Source organism: Spodoptera frugiperda, chromosome 15 (assembly GCF_023101765.2).
Source record: "Spodoptera frugiperda isolate SF20-4 chromosome 15, AGI-APGP_CSIRO_Sfru_2.0, whole genome shotgun sequence".
In the NCBI taxonomy this organism is placed as follows: domain Eukaryota; kingdom Metazoa; phylum Arthropoda; class Insecta; order Lepidoptera; family Noctuidae; genus Spodoptera; species Spodoptera frugiperda.
The window spans coordinates 6140676-6162203 of NC_064226.1; the positions used below are offsets into that span (position 1 = coordinate 6140676).

General features: G+C 36.8%; 1 protein-coding gene across 7 annotated transcripts; it reads left to right on the plus strand.

The window, feature by feature from the left end:
- The first annotated feature begins 4 nt into the window (after nt 1-4).
- Nucleotides 5-21369, plus strand: LOC118271232 (phosphatidate phosphatase LPIN2). Of its 7 annotated transcripts, XR_007706031.1 has the most exons (17): nt 6267-6451; nt 11083-11409; nt 13889-14121; nt 14471-14953; nt 15058-15153; nt 16096-16487; nt 16676-16817; nt 17048-17240; nt 17543-17670; nt 17795-18030; nt 18134-18246; nt 18331-18479; nt 18587-18725; nt 18894-19109; nt 19227-19330; nt 19442-19581; nt 20393-20541. XR_007706031.1 is itself a non-coding variant. In XM_050699057.1 (16 exons), the coding sequence occupies exons 2-16, from the start codon at nt 11221-11223 to the stop codon at nt 20541-20543; spliced, it is 2964 nt and encodes a 987-aa protein (XP_050555014.1). In that variant the 5' UTR covers nt 5-169; nt 11083-11220; the 3' UTR covers nt 20544-21369. The 7 variants fall into 7 exon arrangements, 6 of the variants coding, with proteins under 6 accessions (XP_050555014.1, XP_050555015.1, XP_050555018.1 ...); XM_050699057.1 differs by lacking the exons at nt 6267-6451; nt 19442-19581 and adding an exon at nt 5-169 and having other exon boundaries at nt 20393-21369; XM_050699058.1 differs by lacking the exons at nt 6267-6451; nt 19442-19581 and adding an exon at nt 5-169 and having other exon boundaries at nt 16096-16475; nt 20393-21369.
- The last annotated feature ends 159 nt before the right edge of the window (nt 21370-21528 follow it).

Below are 21528 nucleotides of genomic sequence, written 5' to 3' on the forward strand. Positions count from 1 at the left end.
TCAATTGTCAACACGGGGAAATACTACTTTGTCTGGTATCTTTTGTTTGTGCTTTGCTATTCTATTTGAGCTTATGGTTGTACTTCGAAAATAATTTATTTTCTCTGCAGTACGTAGTGTTATTGATCCTTTAACTGTACGACATCTCTAGTGAATTCTTAACAAATTGGTGAGTCGTATTTTATTTTATTGTGATACAGAATGGAATTAAGAACACAGGAGCAAATTCTAGTGCTATGTTTCTAGAGAAAATATAATTATAGTTGCGAAACCTTCATCACTTTCAGATTTCTGTATGTTTAGAATGAACTGTGATTATAAGAAAACCGTGAAGTTTTACAAACTTCAGTAGTGAGAAGGGGTCTTTTCTGTCAAAAACCTGTATTTTCGTTCATTGTGCATATTATGTATATTTGCAATAAGTTGGTTCAATCGAACAAAGGATGAGTAAGACCTGCGGTTACCCACAATTTAATTGTTTCACTTTGTTATTTAATGTAAACAAAGAAATTAACAGTTGACTACTGGTCTACTTTGCTATTTAGTAAACATTTGAATGAAAGTTGTTTCTATTTTGAAACTATTAAAAGAAAATGAAATCGCAATTTTGATTTATTTTCAAAAATGTAATTACCTAGTAATCACCAATTTTTTTTTTATTATTTACTATGATGGACATCAGATTGACATCTATTCTCTATCAGCCTAAGAACTGTCCCACAGATGGGCAAAGGCCTCTTCCCACTGACCACTAGTTTACACTGAAGAAATACAATTTTAATAATTGTGTATGTGAACTTGTATGTTTGTAAACGCACCCACGACACAGGAGAAAATCCTAGTGTGGGGCAACGTTATTAATAAATTAAAAAAAATCCTTAATAACTAACAACAAAAAAGTTCTTTAGCCTTGTGATAGATTTGCATTTAAAATGAAATATACAAAAAAGAACCATTTATTTGTGACCCAGTTAAATTAAATATAACTATGTAATTTTACATACTATTTAACTCTAAATAAATACAATACAAAAGTATTAAATGTTGACCGCCTTATACTTTCCTCATTTGCTTATTTACCAATAAGGTAACTAGGTACCCTTAATTACCTGTTTTGTATTAATTCCATTGTGTAAATAGGTAATTTGATTACAGTTGCTAATACTGAACTAACCATTTTTCTTAGTTCTTAAATTGAAGACTAAAATAAAAGTATGGAAGTGTACTAATAAATAGGCATTATTTCATTGGTGATTGATGTAAATTAGGTGTTATAGAGTCCTACCAGCTTCTGTGGGTGGCTTTACCTGCATTCCTGTGGAATATAAATTAGCCAGTGTCCAAACTATAGGTAATCCACCACAGTTCCAAAATAAATACTGATTGTTTCAGCCATTTTGACATGATTGAGTAACAAACATACACATACAAATTTTTACCAATTTATTTTATTAGTAAGATTAAAATTTCTATGTACTATAATGATAACCAAGTCTCACTCTAATCTTCTAAGTTTGAACTAGCTCTTCACCTCTGTATAACTTCCACATACATAGGGTTTTTATACATATTGTTTGCCAGTGTTTATGTTATGTTTATATACAACAAACACACATACTTAAAGGATTTCCCTTTCAACATACAGAGAAAATATAAACAAAATAACAATTTATTCTTAACTAACTTTTCGAGTTTGACCTTGCTTCCATTGCAAACTATACTTTCCTCAGGAATTGTACTATTTATTGGTGAAAACTATAATTATTTGTCAGGATGTTTTTGAATTTATGGCCTTCATACCTATAGACAGACACGAAAGGAGACTTTAAAATATTAGAATAGCTATTTTAAGATGTTAACTTGGAATTAAATAAAATCTCAGAATTATAGCACCCTTAACCACTTGACTACCGGTATTTAAGACAATGTAAAAAACATAGTGCCTCGTGTAGATCTCCGATCTGGCAAAAAACAGGATAAAATCAACTCTCTAGGAACTGCTTATTATATGTTATTGTGTATTTCTCCCGATTATTACGTAACACAATGTCACACCGTTTAATCCCTGAAGGCGTAAGGAGAGGTGAATGTATACAGTGAAAGAATGGTGCAATCTTTAAATTAATTTTATTAGTGTCTGTATCTGATGCAACTATTCATTTGTGTGGAACATTCTTAGTTTACTGTTGCACCATATAAATTATATGCCTGGAATTAATAACACTAAAGTTGAATCAGAACCTTTAGTGTTTTAATTATGATTACATTATAGTAACTGTAGTTGTAATAAGATACAATATATCAATACATATAACATTGTTTGTAGGTCTCTTTTTTTGTGACTCAACAACCAGTCACTGAGCCACATACGACGTCACACCAATTTTTCTATTATGAGTATGAGTCCACAGACATCCTATGTACTGTTTGACAATTATTAATGTTTTATTAAGCAAAAATTTTAAAAAACTCAAGAGTATTTCAATCGTTTCGTAAGTTTTTCAATTTAGATCTGCCTCCGTATTAACTCATGGCCTAAGTCTTAGGTAATCGCCTTAATGACACATAGTCTTATCACTAATCACTTAAGCGGTTACCTATTAGCTATAAATAAAAATAAATAACAGCAATATTGCATAAACAAAAATAGTTGGTCCTAATATAATGCCTAGAGGAACACCCAGATCTAAAATTCGCAAATGCTAAACTGTTTTGCCTTATTTTGATGTTACAATATTTGTGGTATTTAGGAGAAACTGTAATGTGTAATTTGAATTAATAGCAAATAATGTATTTTGCTAGGTACTTTTATATTTTCCTATAAAAGTAGTTTCTATGAATTAAATACTGAGTTTTAGCCTATACGAAGAATTGCGTTCGATGAACTACACAGTGTGTAATTATAAAAATTGCCATTTTTTATTTTCCTTATTATGATGTGATGTGCTGATAATAAAGGCAAGATCGTATATCGCATCAATAGATGACTAAACGCAAGTATTTAAGATAGTGAAACAATTTACTTATCAATTTGGTGTATTTATGTAACACTTTTAAACATAATACACTTGTTTTCTCTCGATTTTTCTGATATCTACGCATTTAGTCTTTCGCATGCAAACAGTTTGAAAAAGCTCGACTTCTTTCAAGCCACACCAGGACTCATATTCATGGGCGGTATGCGTGACGAACTATGGCACGTAGATTTTTATTCTACAGTTGACTTTAAAAATGTTTGAGCTTTAACAAACAGTGTTTACATAAGTAAAGTCAAGACAAAGCTCATACTGAAAAAATAATGAAATATAACCGGGAAGGAAACTCGGGGAAATTCTCACATGGGAATGACTATCAGACTTATAAAGAGTTCCTTCAAGGTTGTGCAATGGGAGATGGTTTACTATAATTTTACTAATGTTTGTACCTATAGTTGTATTCTTAACACAATGTTAATATTCAATTTTATTTATTGTTAATTGTTCACAATGTCTTATTTAAATTATTTCTTATGTAACTTTTTGTCATGTCATAACAGAACATACTAGAAAAAAAGTTGTCCATGTTACACGTGTATGTAAAATAGATAATAATAGGTATAATAAATGTTAGTTTAATCCATACCTAATTAATTTGGCATTGTAATTTTAAGAATTTCGTCCTTTCGAAAAATAGGATTAAAGTATTGGGGGGCGTGTGAATCTCATCTTTGATAAGCGGATTTAGAATAACAAACATGTTTTCCGCATATTACGCCTCACAATATCACTGGCATGCGCATTACAAGAAGCTGAAGGCCACTGGCGCGATAATATTTGTGCGTGCACGCCGTTTTCGCAAATTTGCAAATGCGAATATATTATCTAGAGTAGAGGACATACGGTTGAAAGTACCTCGTACGGGTTAGTATTTTTTCGAGCAACTGGTTAAGCCTGACCTTGTGGTTTAAATAATACGCAACAGGCATCGTATGGCGCCATCGGTCCTCTCTGCTAGTCGTAAATACACGTCATGACACACCCATTCCTAGACTAATAAGGTGGCTGTATTTTGTTACGTCGCCATTACATGCTGCTGATATAATTCCATCTGGTCTAATGTCTTAAATGTTAATGATCAATTTTATATGCGCATGTTTAATATCGAAGCTAAGTACCTCGTTCTATTAATATACGCCAGACACACCTCCAATCGAATTGTGGAGAAACAGCAAATTTTTAAAATACCTTTATAAAACTTCCTGTTTGATACCGTAGTCAGAGTCAAGATTATAACTAAACAATTCTTATAGATAAACTCGTACGCAACGTACGTCATTTGAAATTACTTATGTTATATAACATTTTTTAGCTTTTATCTTTCTATATCAAATATCGACACATACACGAACACAAGTATGTTTTAATTCTTATATCAAAATATACCTAAATCTCATAATACTAGTGATAGTACGGACGTCAATGTTTTTACTAGTAAACAATTGATGACCTACTTTAATTTTGTAGAGTCTACGAATTTAAATTTTATTTAAAACTGCACCAGAACTACTCCTAAAATATTTGCTATGTTATCGGCTTACTCACGTAACTGTTTGACGAGGAACTCGACTAGTTTCAAGCCATGCTAGAGGCTCATATTCTCCAAAAATATTGTTTTACCGGCTTATTTACTTTTATGGCTGCAATTAGATAGCCGATCTGAATCCAAAATCTATGGATTAAAATGGATTTTAGTTGTAAGTATGGAGTTTCAGTCAAAAATTGAGATTGATTCAGAGATTTAATTTCCACCGTTGGTGGTGTGCGGATAGATTAAAAACAGCTTGAAAATATCTCACAGAGTAACGAGCAGCGATTAATAAATAGCTAAAGGTCAAGCTAAAATTGGCGCCAAGAAAAAGTTTTGAAACGAATTAAAGCCATTCTCAGTTATTGGAACAATTTCTCAATGCTGTGCAAAAATAATGTACCTAGTTAGATACGAATAATCTTCCGTAATAAATTGGCGAGATTTATGATTGTGTTCTACAAAGTTCCGGATTTTTGACAGCAAGAATTAATTTATAGTTCCAGAAATTGACACTAGAAAAGATACTAGTGAGTGCTACAGGGTTAACAGACTGTGCTGAAATTCTTATGATCATAAAAAAGCTCATGAAATGGAGAGAAAGACCTTACTGTTAACACTGAAAGAAAATTTATCTTCTTCGCTGAAACTAAATTATGTTGAGCAAAAATTCACTTCCTGGCTATACCAGTTTTGCTAAAATTATATCTAAAACTGGTTATTTCTCAAGGAGGATTTTGTCAATGCCACGTTTAGCTAAGGTTTTTTTGTATTGGTATAAAGTATCATTGAATAATCGAATAATATATAAATAAAAATAAAATAGAACAAACAAAAGACAGCGTGGGTTCGTCTTGGCTAACGTAATGCGTTTCATAGCTGATAAACAAGCATTGTTTTTGTTTACGATATTTTAGTCACATGGATGCGTAACACCTAGGTAGAGTGTATAAAATATAGACGTGAATTAACCCACTGCGATCCACGATTGATACTGACGTGATGTTTACATTCTTACACTCGAGTACCTACTACTTATACAGCTGTAAACAAAGCTACCTTTTAAGTTTATGTTTCCGATGAATAAATTTTGCATTCATTTACGTCTGATGTATAAAAATCTGAAATTCATTCATTCATTCGTCTTCACTGTCATTATTTACAAATCTATTTTTGATAGCAAGGCCAAGAAAATTGCGGCCGTATCCAAACTAGCTTTGTTATGAGCGAGATTTACCTCTCGCAGGTATTATGACGATGATGAACAATTATTTCATAAGTCACCGGTTTAATGTCATAGACATTCACATACACCAGGTATGATATAACACGCTCATGAGACTAGCATGGCAATCTCATTGCTTTACCATATTGGGCATGTCGTACATGTCGACAACATCCACAATTAATTTCCTTTTGCAGTGCGTGTTGGTAAACTTGGAGGTAAAGTTACTTTCGTAACAGGCGATGGCGCGACATCACGCCATGTCGCGCGATCGACCGACTAGGCCGTCCGTTCGTAGTGCGATGAGCGTTCTCGTTCTGTATAAAGCAAGCAAAGCGAATGTTAAAGCACATGGTCAGTGGTGTGAGCTGTATGTGTGACTGATATTCTGCGGTATCATATCAACGAGTTGAGCTACGTCACACGACGTCAGCCCATGCACGGCACTTGGACGCTCTCGTATCGGCCCACCTACACCAGCCACTCACAGGCAGTTTACTGGTAGAGTCGGCGCGAGCAACACGTGTCGAAATCTTACCTGTGTTCGGAATTGTGTACGAAAAATTCAGTTGACTGTAATTGTTTATATTACATCAAGAAAAACATTTTGTGCCTTAGAAAGTTGACAGTAAAGCATTGCTTCCTCAGTTCCTCCTTGCTAAGGTATATATCTTTGTTTGCTATAATTAATTTGATTTTGCTTTCATAACGTATTGTTGAGAATTAATGGATTTATGATGAACTATGCAATTCACAATCAGTGTTTCTACGCAGAATTGTACTTGATTTATTATTGTTGTTGTTATTTTGTTTTGTTTCACTTACAATGTTTTCCTACTTAGTTTTAATTAAATATTATGTTGTTATGTGTATTTAAGAATTAACAGTTTTACTTCGCTATCATTTTATTGTTCTGTTTTTGACGAATTCAGTAAGCAACTTGCTGCATGTTAACACATTGGTATTCTTGTGTAAATCGCTGGCATTTACCTTATTGGTGATCGGTGGGGTGTTGCACTACAGTGTACTGTGTACTCTATTGGTCGTTTTGAAACGTTTATTTCAATTACACACGTAGGCCTTCATGTTGTTATACTCTTTGTTTTCACTTTACCTGCAGGTCTAGAGAATAAGCATTCCTCACAATTTTTAAATTAAATTATGGATAACCTGCCTATATTTAGGTCGTAACCTTTAGAGAGTCCATTTATTATGCACGAACATTTTTTATTTAGGTGCTTTCATGCTCAGATACGGGATAATATAAAATTTAAATTAACTTCAGTACTTTTAGTAAACAACAAAGCTATTATGGTTGTTTTTCGAAATGCAATAATGGATCAGATAATGACGGTGGTTTGAATCAACATTGTTTTATACTTCCATTTACTTGTGAGTCATACAATCCCCATATTACCGAGAATGGAATATTAACATGTAAGAAATGTACTTATAATTGATTTGTCCACCGTTCAGTGTAGTTAGTACTAAAGTAAACAGTGCGCGAAATCCTTCGCCTTGTGATCTTGGCTTTGAAACTCGTTTCCTTACACCCCGATATACCTCGCATGACTGACCTCCTTTACATAAGTTTTTTTGGAGGATCAACCAGTATAGAAATTGTACCGCGTGGAAGTATTGTGGGGCAATTAGTGAGACCCATAATTATTGCGATGCGGCTCCGTACTTTTCTTTTACGTAGTTGGATAAATTAATTTCATTTACACATTCGCAAACGTAAAACTGTTACATAATAAAATAATTTGCTGATCCGATCAGACCACATGAATAAGACGTATAACATTACGTGCGTCTTCCGATAATTAAATTATCGCTGTTGTGATAAAGTCATTATTGTAGCGTGTTTTTTACCCTTCCTTTCTATTTTCGATTAGGAATCTTTCTGTGGGTTTTACTTAATTTTTTATGTGTTTTTTACACACATGAGATATCTAGTTCTTATTATTTTGTTTTCCTCTTCTCAGTACCTCTAAATAATGACCTAACATTAGTTAAGTATAGACTTAAGCATAGCAATCGTCTTAGTATGTGTACATACTTAGCTCACATGTATAATTGATTAGTGGAATGGATTTTCCATTAATCGTAAAAAGAGATAATTTAGCTCTAGGGAATTTACTAATCTTAATGATTAATGAACCTTCAACATATTAAATCATTTATACTCAATGTGTGGATCAGATTAATTGCTTCTGGTTACATTTCTTTACAGTTGTTTACCGAAACGTTCTATTTTGACACCATCACTATCTTGACACGGTGGCCTTGGAGCGCTTGTTATGTCATACCATACAAAAAACACATTTACCTATATATCAGTTAATGTTTTGTCATATCATTATCTTACATTCATCGGGCAAAAACATGGGTTTCTGATACGATAACATTCGCAGTCATTATATCGATTACGCAAATAGCTTTCAGCGTAAAATGGAATCAATATTCCTCGATAGGGACGAACCCCTGTGATACTAAAGTATAATACTTACTTATATCTGCATGTGTGAATGCTATATGTACTGTTTGCATACATGTATAGGTCCTGTTGTATAAGCACCAGTGTGGCGTCTGCACGTGAGGGGTTGCGGTATGGTCTACTGGCGGCAGATAAGATTTCATAAACATTTGTTTGTTCCTCAGTCGTGTTGTTTTACCCGTTTTCCACACATTCACGTGTAAGCGATGTAGGTTATTAAGTTGTAAATGACTGATCTATAGGTCAGTTTAAATAACCCCTGCACGCTAATGACGTGCTAGGGTCTAGTCAGATATATTTAGTCGATTCTGACACAGCTCTAAGAGATTGCAGCACGATAAATTACTGTGATCACTATATTCGCTATGCTATCGAAGTGACATGAATAGGTAATTTATTTGTGCCAGACAAAAGAAGTTCAGTCCTCATTTTGCATATTGATAAACAGAAATTGTGCGCATAAATTATATTAGGTACCCAACTAGTAAGTGCAAATGATAATATAATAATATGACCCGCAACTTGAGGAAGTGGTGACAGACAGTGGTTGGACGTAACCCAATAAACTAAGATAACGTAAATAACAATAACAATACAAATACATGAATAGAAATCAATAGTGGCTCACAGAAATATGGACATGAATTACAAATTTTACTCATTTTGCTAAAAGTAATAGAATATTGATGAGGTGTGCTATAAAGAATTAACAAGTCCAACCTTGAAGTGGCGGTCATACGGCTTTTTATCGTAACAGCCGTTTATTCACACGATTACTGTATGGGTTCTGTAAGGCCTTCTTTTAAACTACCCAAAACATTTCCATAATTTGTATCTATTTTACCACTAATAGAAATGGAAATATACAAACATTACTCATTTCCATCCGCCGTTTTTGCAAATAACGAACAATGAACTTTTGAAGTGTGATTAACTAATAAGTATGTCAAACAGTTTATAGTCATTATGTGCCATTTTCCAACGAACATCTAACCGACGAACAGGCGTCAGGTCGGATCGGTTAAAAGTTAGTTGACGGTTTCCTTTTTCCGTGCAGAGGTGCGTGACCCTAACGACAATGGAAGTCTGCGTTTATCTCAGCATTGAACTTGAAGCCCTTGGGACTAAAATAAGTTCAGCTGTCATTCTGGTCTCCTTGGACATCTGCCACTTGTCTCATGCGTTAGTTGGTGTACTCATTGTATCGTTTTAGTTAGATCTCTTGATCAGTTTATACTATGAAAAGGAAGTTGGATGTATCAGAGTCGCAGAATGGTTTATTTCCATCAAATAAGGAAACAAAAACCGTTTTAGGAAGCTCATCACGTCTCGTGTTTCCTGTAACCTTTGATGAGGCGATTCCCTCCAAATATTGTCGTCTAGTAATATGTCATTCACAGACATCGTCTCCCACGTCACTCCAATATCACTATTTATACCAACCGGGTATCATCTGCTAGTCACATTCTCACTCGATGTGTGAAGACGGGCAAAGTCCACGCCACCTCAATATGCATATCTGATTAATTTTACATCAACATGTTTATATTTATAGTTATTTGGAGATTTTTCTCCTTATACGTACACATTTAATTTAATGAGATGACTAATGAATAGTTATGGCTATATTTGTTTGTTGTCGTTATGCGATTAGGATTTACATTCTTGCCAAGTTTTCATTTAGTCTAACATCGAAACGCAGTGACGATTTGTTTCGCTATTCTTAAATATTATTCACAGTAACCTAAGAAACCGGGGGCAGAGTCCCCGGCGCGTGGTCGCTCCGCACGCTTGATCATAGAACGCTCTCGTCTAGCACGCTGTCACCGCGTGCTATCTCGTTTCCATCGGATAATACAAATTTCGCTTAACACGAAATACCGCTGTGAATGAAATCGTTAAACACATTTTAAACATTTCCTCAAACCAAGAAAGATTCTTTCAGAATACATGGTCTCTCCTCATGGTACCTCAGTCATTTAATATTTATTTAATGAGACCTTAATAGATTTATAGAGTTATGCAGCGATTTAACGACTGTACATAGAGTTTATTAGTTTGTGTCTCAATGTGGACCATAAAACATTGTGCAACATCCTGCGTATGCACTGCTGGCCAGTCTATATAGTGCATGAACCCGACTCGAGACTATCTGCTCTAGTAATGAACACTTGCGCTATTTATGTCCATGTACGTATCAACCAACATCGTTCAACCATTCCAGTTACATTGTTTATAAGTACGTACGCGGAATTGGGGCGACAATGTTCATGAGTCCATCTATGAATCTTGATCTAAATCTGGAATGAATGTAGTGTTTGGATAGTGAGACTATAAAAGTACTATTACTGATGCCTTGGTCGTTTCACAATCAAACTGACACTTATCTTCAACAGAAGGTGATTCGAAATACTCGATTACGCATGAAAATTGTATTTATCTACGTTCACGTATTTATTGTACCGGATAAGATTTTCTTAATCTATCTAGGTACTGGTAAATTAAATTAATAAAATTATTTTTCGAGGAATATGACTCAATTACGTATAATTAGAATGTGATTAATAACACATGATCACATGACACACATACAATTACAATCAACATTAATCAACATTGTTACAGTTTGCGTTTGCCTTTTCCTGTCCATGTAATTTCGAGACAGGAAGAGTAGCGAATTATCGAACAATGTTCTAGTCTAGTTCCTCCATGTCCTCATTTCATACTTCATGATCACACAGGACCTGGGCATAGAATACTAACTTGGTAACTAATGATTGTTATTTCTTTGTTTCAGGAAACCTAATGTTTTTTGATCTCAGCCCCAAAATGGGGTAATTTATAACTTTTTAAAGACAATAAGTAATTGAATAGTATCGTGATTATTGAGTGAAGTGAAGAGTTTAGTGAACGAGAGACTGATAAATCAGCAACCATGTATTCTATGAACTATATTGGCAAGTTCATTGCGAACTTTCGCGAGTTCTACAATGAGATTAACGGGGCGACGTTAACTGGTGCCATCGACGTGGTGGTGGTTGAGCAGCCTGATGGCAGCTTCACGTGCTCCCCCTTCCACGTCCGCTTCGGGAAGCTCGGCGTGCTACGCTCCAGATTCAAAGTGGTAAGCCATTTTTCTCATCTTCTAAGAAAAGAACAAGAAATTTTGTTATTTACGTGCTTTGTTTAATTTATTAACATTTAGCATTGTCTGCGTCATTAACATCATTACAGTAATTTTGGTCAAAAATCTTGTTGACTCAAGTGTTGACACCAGAAGTGTTTCGTATCGTGTATAAATAAGTAGGTAATATCAATAAACTGACTGTAGCGTCTGTGGCACACTCAAGCATCTGGGATGTGAATGAATTCTTTCTTCTGAGTTTTATGTGCGGACGCTGCTGTTATTAATGTTTTAACTTTTTTATTACATTCGACAAATGTAAATAAGAACTGTAATTACATAGTAGATCTTATGTTTTAATGCTATTATGCGGTCTCGGTCTTGGGTGAAAACTATTTAGATCGTATGCTTACGTCACGACGGAAAAGCAAGCCGCACGTTGAATTCAAATGCCCACGCAAAGAGTAAAGACTTGTTTGGCCTTCAAGTCAGTCATCTAACTTAAACATCACCAATAGTACCAACTTGCGACACCTAGCGACAGGTTACACCTCTGTATAATTATCATCTTCGGTTATAGCACACACCCAACGCCTTTTTTGCAATATGTCACTGTTAATTCAAACTCATTTGCATTTACATAAGGCTAAATCGTATTTGTTGTGTGTGCGTGTTCCAATAAGGTTTTCCGCTATATAAATGCTGATACTTTTTCGTTAATCCGAGTCTTTTTATAAATATTATGTTATAAAAGTTTCTAACTAGTACATGTTATACCTCTCTAATACATGAGTAGGTTCGGTCGTCAGAATGACAAGTCGTTTTTTTATTCGCGAGCTGTTGAAATTCGCAGCAAAAAGTTTCCAGCCGAAATGTTGTCTTAAGAGTCGTCAAGCAAGCGATAGCACGAAGTATGAGAATTATAATATTTTTTATAGATGTATGATGTGTGTATCGTGGTAAGTAGACAGTCGAAAAGCTGGTCCTCAAACTTGTTTATATGTTGAATGAAAGTATAGTCTCAGACATCGATCTCCATCCGGTAGAATCCTTAACGGATCGACTAGTTATGTTATGGCTAAGGAGATTCTCGACGTAAATCGCATTTGAATGCGAATATACCGACCATATAGTGAGGTCAAAGACAAAACAATGGAAAGGAAAGTTTTTGCTTTTCTCCACAGTTCATTAGTCACATTATGTTGGACGTCCTCCAGTTAACGTTATGGCCAGTTTTTGAAACAATTAGCTAAGCGGTTATTACAAGAAAATCCTTTCATCTAGTAATTAATCATCTCAATGATTCATAGCAGTCAAAGACCCTGACATCAAGAAAATTTCAGTTTCTCTGCCGAATCTGTAACAATGAAAATGAATGATGATAACTTGCTTTGACTGAATAATCGCAAATTGAAAGCATAAGGTTTGGGAGCTTAGAATTTAAGGCTATTTCAATTCTCGAATTCTCTATAATATCGTGTCTCAGTTTGTTGTTGGTGTTTGACAATAGGCTTGCCCCGTAACAATACCTAAGAGTTACAATAAGACTCGCAAAAAGTGGGTGTATTGTGTGAACAACTTTGCTTTCGGGAAATGGTCGCATCGATGTGATTCTGTTGCGATTTACGCGACTAAATAGTCCCCACACTGTACTAATTTTATTTGTACGTATCTGTGTGACGAGCTCCGTCCACATTCTTTCACTAGGCTCTCCTAGTTTACGCTCACTGCTCGCGTCCGTCTAGATTGTTCGATGATAATCCACGTACAACCTTTTACAATTAGCTAATACATGCGTACGATATATTATTATCATGCTTAAGTCGATAAAATGCTCACTCACAAATGTATTTAAGTTTTTTTGTAAGATAACTACCTACCTAACTACCTTACTTTAAATTTATTGTCTAAATATGACGCGTGACTCGCACACAATAGACAGCAAAACAATCAATATCTATCTATAATAATAGCCATTACTTATTTCGTTAGTGAATATCTTGAATAATATTTTTAGTACATTGTTTAGTATATTAGGGTACATTGCCAAAATGAGCTGAAGAATCTGCGTCTTATTCATTTGGGAGAAAATTGGAACAATGCCAAAGTAAGATACAATTCTCACCAAGAGTCTGAAGAAAATTTGGCACAAATATTTTCTCATCCGGCCACCTGTTACTTTTATGAGGAATCAAACAATTGTCACCGGCGCCGTACACTTTTTAAGTGCCACAAACGCCTTTTTTTAATGATTATTCAATCACTAAACATAATAGAAAACACTTCCTTGTTAAACAACAACAGTCTTTTCTAATTGTTATAAATCTGCATTGCAAATGTACATAATATTTTCAGATTCAGACTTGCTTATTTTATTTGAAACGTCTGCCAAATAATTATAATTAAAATTCCATGATAGTTTTTGAGTAAGAGTTTTGTAAGAATTAATTAAGACTAGAATCGTCATTTTGATGAACAGGTGGATTTAGAGCTGAACGGCGAGCCACTGAACATTCACATGAAGCTCGGTGAGTCGGGCGAGGCGTTCTTCGTCGAGGAAGTGGGAGAGGATGAGGCGGAGTGCTCGGCGCACCTGGCGACCTCGCCTATCCCAGCCGCGCGGTTCGAGGACCTCTACGAACCGCGCCGGCGAAACTCGCTCTCTGTAGTTGAACCCGACCATGGACAGGCCTCTGATTACACAAAGAGAAGGTAATTATCACAACACACTGAGCATTACATACACAAAAGAAAATAATTTCTATTAAATATTTATTTATGTAAGAAAATGAGAATGTCTACTCATAGCGTAGCAAAATGTAATGAACATCGTTTCAACAACATTAAATATTATGGTTACAGTGGAAAGTGATACCGACTTTGTTAAATATCACAATTACATTGCGTGCAGACTGTTCGAAAGCGAATTTCCCAATACATTTACATTATTCACACTAGTGATTATGATAATTTTATTATAACTACTCCATAACATTTACAATTGTTGTTTCTCTTCATCTTCTCTACAATACAACTAAATTATTATGTTCGTTCCCTACAGATATACCGCTGATGGACAATCAATGCAAAAACCTGACTTAAGTAAGATAACTAAAAAGACTACCAAAGAGGACGATACAAATAATGACAACGACGCTTTATTTGAAATGGACGGCCTCGACGAGGCGACTGACAAAGTAGACGGGCGAGCGCCCAGGACATTCGCAGCCACGCAGCTCGGCGGGACCGAGAGCGAGGCGCACCAGGTGGTGCAGAAGATCAGCGCGCACAACGACTTCAGGCCTATCGAAGCCGTGCCGTCCAACCAGGACGAAGTGAAACCTAACGGCGGAAACGGAAAGAAAAAGAAGAAGACAAGGAAAGCGAGTTCTAAAAAACACCAAAGAAAATCATCAACTAGTTCAATCTCGAGTCAGTCGGACCGCGCCGGGTCCGAGCAGCGCGCCACGCAACCCGCGCCCATTCCCAACGTCACCGACATCAACTTCTTCAGCGACACCGAGGTGACCGCTGCCACTCTTAGGTAACTATTGCCACATGTACTGACGTCCGCTCGATAACTAATTGACAATGTTTGCGTGGCCCCAAACTGTTGCCAGTGTTGTTGAGCTAGTCGCCTCATTTCAGCGAAGAGATGTCGAACCTCAAGCTGAACGGCGACAACCGCATCCCCCTGGCGTTGTCGGACACTGCGTTTGAGGTGCACGCCGCCTCCAGACACGCGTAATAATCTATAATGAATAACATCCGTTCACTCACACGCTTGCAGTAAACACGACCCAGTTAATCATATTGTTACTTACCTCCACTCCCATACCTAAATCAAAAGATATTTGCAATCGAGAGCAATAAACGCTGTAGCTTCCGTATGCTGTACGTTAGTACGCAGCCACGCTTGTCGTCTAGTTGTTACTTGATTACAATCATAGCGTAGTGCACCGCTCCGTACCTAACTACACTCGGTCGTGACGACTGGTTTAATTGCAATATGTTTGCACTTGTCGTGTCGTGCTTCCCCCACCATCTCTGTAGACTTTGTGTACATTCATTTAATCACACGTAATAATTTCTAATACAGTTATTTAGTTAAATGTAGATACAACCTAATTTTAGCTTATTGCTACGTACGACTAATTTTGTAAATAGGTACCTATTTAATGAAAAGTAATTAAGCTAATTAAAGCATAACAATAAATAATGTACTTTAATATCTTTGCGGTGATATGCCTAACATCCGCTACAGGACTTAATTTAAGATATGATTCAAGACCTATGAGTCACTAACTGATCTTTAATTGCATATTCCAAAGTCTAAAGTGTATTATACCTTACCTACAGATGTCTGTCTGTGAATTCTTCTAATTGTAGAATAAGAATTGTTATTTAATAATGACTTAATTATTGGCCTCTTTTTGCCTTACGTGTTTGAACGTTATTAACACTAAGCGATGCTGTTAATTAATTGTAAATTAAAAACGAAACTATCTCACTTTACGAAGGCCGAAAAATATTTAAAACCTGTTGGATAACTAAGTACAGGTTTAGGCAAATTATTTAGATGATGCACTTATTAGTACAGGGTGTGTCGCGCTGTCGTAGACGCGTAGTTAATTAGCTTACGTTATTACCCAGCACGTGATTGATAATGTTTGTTTATGGTAACAGAGGTTCGCGTAGTGGGACTCCGGTGCAGTCGGACACTGAGGTAGAGCTGGCCGGTCGGCAGGGCGACAAGTCGTCGCAGTCGTGGCGCTGGGGCGAGCTGCCGGAGCCGCCGGTGCGCGCGGCGCTGGAGTCGTCCGGCAACGTGTCGGGCTCCGGCGCGTCCCCCGCGTCGGGCGCCGAGCCGGCCTCGCCCACCGAGCCGCTGAGCTCGGACGAGGAGCGGCCCAGCCGCCGCGGCGTGCTCAGCGGCATGTTCCGGTTCATGTCCCCGCGCGACAACGAGATGCCCACCGAAGGCGTCTACCTCGACGATCTGGACCGAGGCCAGGTCGACCCTGATCTCTACTTCCCGAAGCACCACGCAGACAGATATCGATCTGGTGAGATCATTTGTAAGTGCTAAATCTGTAGGTTGGTGTAAGCATTGCCAAGGGCATTCTTGGCATGTGAACTTTTATGTCCCAAAAAGTATATGTATAGTAAAGCATTGCACTAAAATGCATCATACTGCAGACAAATTCCAAGAAAACGATTATTTGTGGTGTAAAATAGTATGTACTTAACGTGTTTGTTTGCTCAGGTACAACTGGCAGCTCGCACCCGACTACTGGTCCCACGGAAGAGGAATACGAGTCTGGTAACGGTCCCTCTCTGCCGCAGTCTCCCGCCTCGCTAGAACCACCTACACTGGATTCCGATGACGATGAGAAATTACTAGCTAAGTAAGTCATTTACTATTTTTGAGATCACATACCTTAAAGTAAAATCATCTGAAGTTTATAAAGAGGTGCTCATATTACATGTTTCGTGTGTCATCGCTTGTAATGTTAGAAGCCCTTTGCAATGATTGGGGACGTATCACCATATTCTATTACTGAGAAAGTAATTAAACTTGATCTTTACGATGGTTGTAAAATGAAGTATCATTATATTAACGTGTGTGTTGTGGTAGGGGCCAGGTGGGAGTGTACGTGCAGGAGGAGCGAGTGTCTCGCGCGTTGTCGTTCGAAGAGTTCTGCGAGCAGGGCGCGGCGCTGGCTGCGGAAGGACGACTTGTCGTCCGACTGGGCGGCCGGGCCATGCCCTGGCGCAGTGCTGGGCCACTACTACTGTCGCTACTCGCGTACCGACGACCACTGCCTAATGTAAGTGTCCAACAATATTGATGGGATACTCAATCGTAAAGTTAAATATTTTTACTTTTAAGCATAAAACTTATGCAAGTTTATTTATCTTACGTAGTAACTATTTTTGATACGTAGTTCTTGGAATTCTTTTTATAAATTTCATCGGAAATTGACGTTTGAAACTTCGAGTAATCAAGTGGACTAACTGGAATTGTTCAAGTTCTTATGACACACTTCGACAGTGACCTTTTGGGGAAAATCAAACAACTACAGTTCCAAACCATTTTTGAATGTATTATAAACGTTATTTATATTTACAGCGGGTACTAGAAGCTCTAGAAAAGAATTCAGAAAAGGATGAATCTCAGTCGCGTCCCTCCGACAGTACAGCTAAGCCGCGCGGCTACTCTTGGTGGAGTTGGAGACGGTCCACCGGAGACGCAAAACGGTGAGTCACTTACACAAGGTAGTTCATTAACCTTACGACTTATCTTAAACAACTTACACACAGAATACATTGAAATTTCTTTTGAGACAAATTCATTAATAATAATTTATGCAATTAATTTCAGCACTGAATCATCGCCTCCAAAAGACGATTTAATAAAAGAAACCGTGGCGCAAATTGAAATGGTCACGGAAACTAAAACTGTGACGCTAATAGAACCACATGAGGAGAAACAGAACTCCGTAGAAGAAAAGGCAGAGGAAGTGAGAGAGTTAGACATTGTAGAGGAGCTCGATTCTAGAGAGTTCCTTCCTGAAGAACCGCAGTCACCGCCACAAATCATTGAAACTCCAGAACAAGGTGATTATCTAAAATAATAAGACGATCTTTTTACTATACAGCATTTTCTATCTAACACAAACATTTTTGCTCCCATTTCTAAATATTATTTCTTTATGTGCAGTGGAACGACACGACCACAGTTCGTCCGATTCGGATCAAGATGGACAAGTCAAGAGGCCTAATCGCAGACATTCGTCCTTCAGAAAAACTCTACGACTTTCTTCTGAACAAATTGTAAGATCATAACTAATTATCAAATAAATTGTATTACTTTAATTTGATGCATTAATCTAATTTGTGCTCTATTCTCATCTGCAGAAAGACCTAAATCTCCGCGAAGGTATGAATGAGATGGTGTTCAGCGTGACCACAGCGTACCAGGGCACGACGCGGTGCAAGTGTAACGTGTTCCGATGGCGGTACGACGACAAGATCGTCATCTCCGATATCGACGGAACAATCACAAAGTATGACGCATTTCATTTAGTTTTTCTTAATAATAACAGTTTGACGTAAACGAGAGATCAAAAAAAGAATAAATTATTTTAATTAAATTCAATGTTTCATTGTTTAGGTCTGATGTGTTGGGGCACATCTTCCCATTGGTGGGTAAGGATTGGGCACAGTCCGGCGTAGCACAGCTATTCACGAAGATCAAGAACAACGGATACCAGTTGTTATATCTATCGGCGCGGGCTATCGGACAGGCAAGGGTGAGTACGAAACAGTATTTACTTAAGCATGTTATCAGTTGTACGATAATCTCCATTGACTTTGTCTGACCATCGTCTATCAAAGTACAAAAGTTATCCTGACGTTACGTTATTTATCAGTAGATGTAATATTCCATTATGCCAGCTAATTAATGATGTTATGTGCAGGTGACACGTGAGTACCTGCGGTCGATCAGACAGGGTGAGGTATGTCTCCCAGACGGGCCTCTGCTCCTCAACCCCACATCGTTACTCCGCGCCTTCCACCGCGAGGTCATTGAGAAGAAGCCTGAAGAGTTCAAGATCCAGTGTCTCGCAGACATCAAGGCTCTCTTCCCGGCAGGCTCAAACCCATTCTACGCAGGCTACGGCAATAGAGTAAACGTGAGTATCGAATGAAGATAATTACATCGTGACTTCTGTCTACTGATATCATTTTATTACCGTCACGATAGATGTATAATTTCCATGTAATTGACAATGTTTTTATTTTATTTGCAGGATGTATGCGCATATCAAGCAGTAGGAATCCCGATTGTGAGAATTTTCACAATCAATTATAAGGGCGAACTAAAACATGAACTGACTCAAACATTCCAATCCACGTAAGTATCCCTACATATGTATATAGAGCTTTACGTCACGTTCTGTTTCACGTTGCCTAGTCACTAACACGTATTGTACTCGGTGTATTGAGTATTATATTTTTATTTCAGTTACCACGTGCAAAGTGACATGGTCGATGATTTCTTCCCACCACAGAAAACTGAAATAGTTGTTAGCTAGCGCGAGGTTTAGGTGTCAAAATTATATAACTTAGTTATTGAGAGATTAACGAGCACACGATATTAAGCCGGTAAGCCGTATGGAATGACTTGTAAGGCTTGATCACGTTTGCGGCCGCACATTCATTCATTTTCAAAGCAAAATTAATACCATATATTTAACCAAAATTTTCCGTAACGCCATAACAAGCTGGATACTAAAATTGATACTGACAAAATTACTTACAATCATCGACATGTCATCTGTCTTGTCTGTTTCTGTGTTGGTTTTTCTGTCTTTGGGATTAACTTAAAACAATACTATTGTGGTTTGTGAAACTAAATTCTTCAGGTTTTATAGTTTCCTTTCACTGTCTGCTAACTTGTAATGTTCCATCAAACATTTACATTAAATTTCAACAAGATATGAAAACACTTCTCGACCATCTGTACTGTACTCGCAATCGATTGCCGGAAAACATTTGTATGTGTCAATGCGCTAAATGTATGTGATAACGTTCCGAATACTATAAGAGGATTGTCTTTGAATCAATTTACTGTTTCTTCCAACCGATCCTGAATTACGCATGTACATGAATCAATAGTTCTTCTAATGATAAAACGAAATGTGAATGATATAGTTCTTAAAAGAAACCATTGTACTGTCGCAAGAACTAAGAATTTGTTTGAAATATTTAATTTTGAGTTTGTTAAAAATGATAAAAACTAAAACTATATTTGCCAACTAAACTAAACTGAACCGAACATGTAATGACGACAAAATATGACTATGTTCGTTAATGGGAAGGTTCGCGAACTCTGCTTACAAAACTGCTGAATCCTATAAATAGTTGAATGTGTCGTGTAAGCAGTATTGTTATGAATGTGTTGTTTCCTCGGCAGGTACTCCCACATGTCGGTGCTGGTGGACCAGGTGTTCCCGCCGGCGCAGTGCGAGCCCAGCGACGAGTTCTCGCAGACCGTGTTCTGGCGAGAGCCCCTCCTCGAGATCGAGTTGCCTCCCATATCCCCACCGCTACCCAAACACCATTAATCAAATGATTACGTACTTTCTATGTAAACTTTTTCAACTATATCGCTTCTTGTATTCCTACTTTGAACATAAGATTGAATAATATCAATGTGCCTAACTCGGCTTAGCTTAATCCACAAGTAAATGGGAAGCAAGCAGTGGAGACTTGGTTATTCCATTATTTAACTAGAGTTTCAATGTGTAGACTGCTGAAATGATAGTTTCATTTGGGCTGCTTTAGATTTAGGATGTTTAGTTTCATATGCCGTTAGTTACAATATAGACTTAATGAATATGTAGTGAATACCAAAAACAATTAGGAAATGCTTATCTTGTAGTATCTCGCGTGTGTTACGTAAGTTTGATTGTTGTACTGTGATGTGTGTAGCGGAATATTATTTTGGAAATGTCTTTACTTTTTGCAGTAATGTATGACTTTACTAGGGTGAAATATTATTTACAATTTATTATCTCTGCGAAGACTGTGTATACATGTTGGTAAATGGTTTGCAGATTTAGGTTACAAAGGAATCAAGTTAAGTTTTGGTTTCGTCGATTATGTAAGCTGTGATGTCGTCGACTGATAACGATGCTTTATTTTTATACTGTGATTACCTATTCGTACGTGCTAAGTTATATTTGTGTTAAAGCAATACACATTCGTAAAATGCAGAGGCTTAGCTTCTGATAGATTTATTATATTCTTTGTAATCAACGCCACTTTTGATTTTGAAGCATTGATTTGTAATAGTTAATATTATGTCGAATTAGAATTTCGTATATTTTTTAAAATAATTTATTGTTGTTTCTGTGATTGTTTCAATAAATATTTTCAGAAATAACTAAATATTGTTTTTATTGTAATTAGTTGTTTATGCTAATTATTTCTAGGTTTATATCAGCAGTACTTTATCACCACGCCCACGTGGAAATCAGATTCACGTGCGTGAAGATCACAGGTACATGAACCCAGCACATGTGGAGCACGTGGATCTCTATCTGTTGT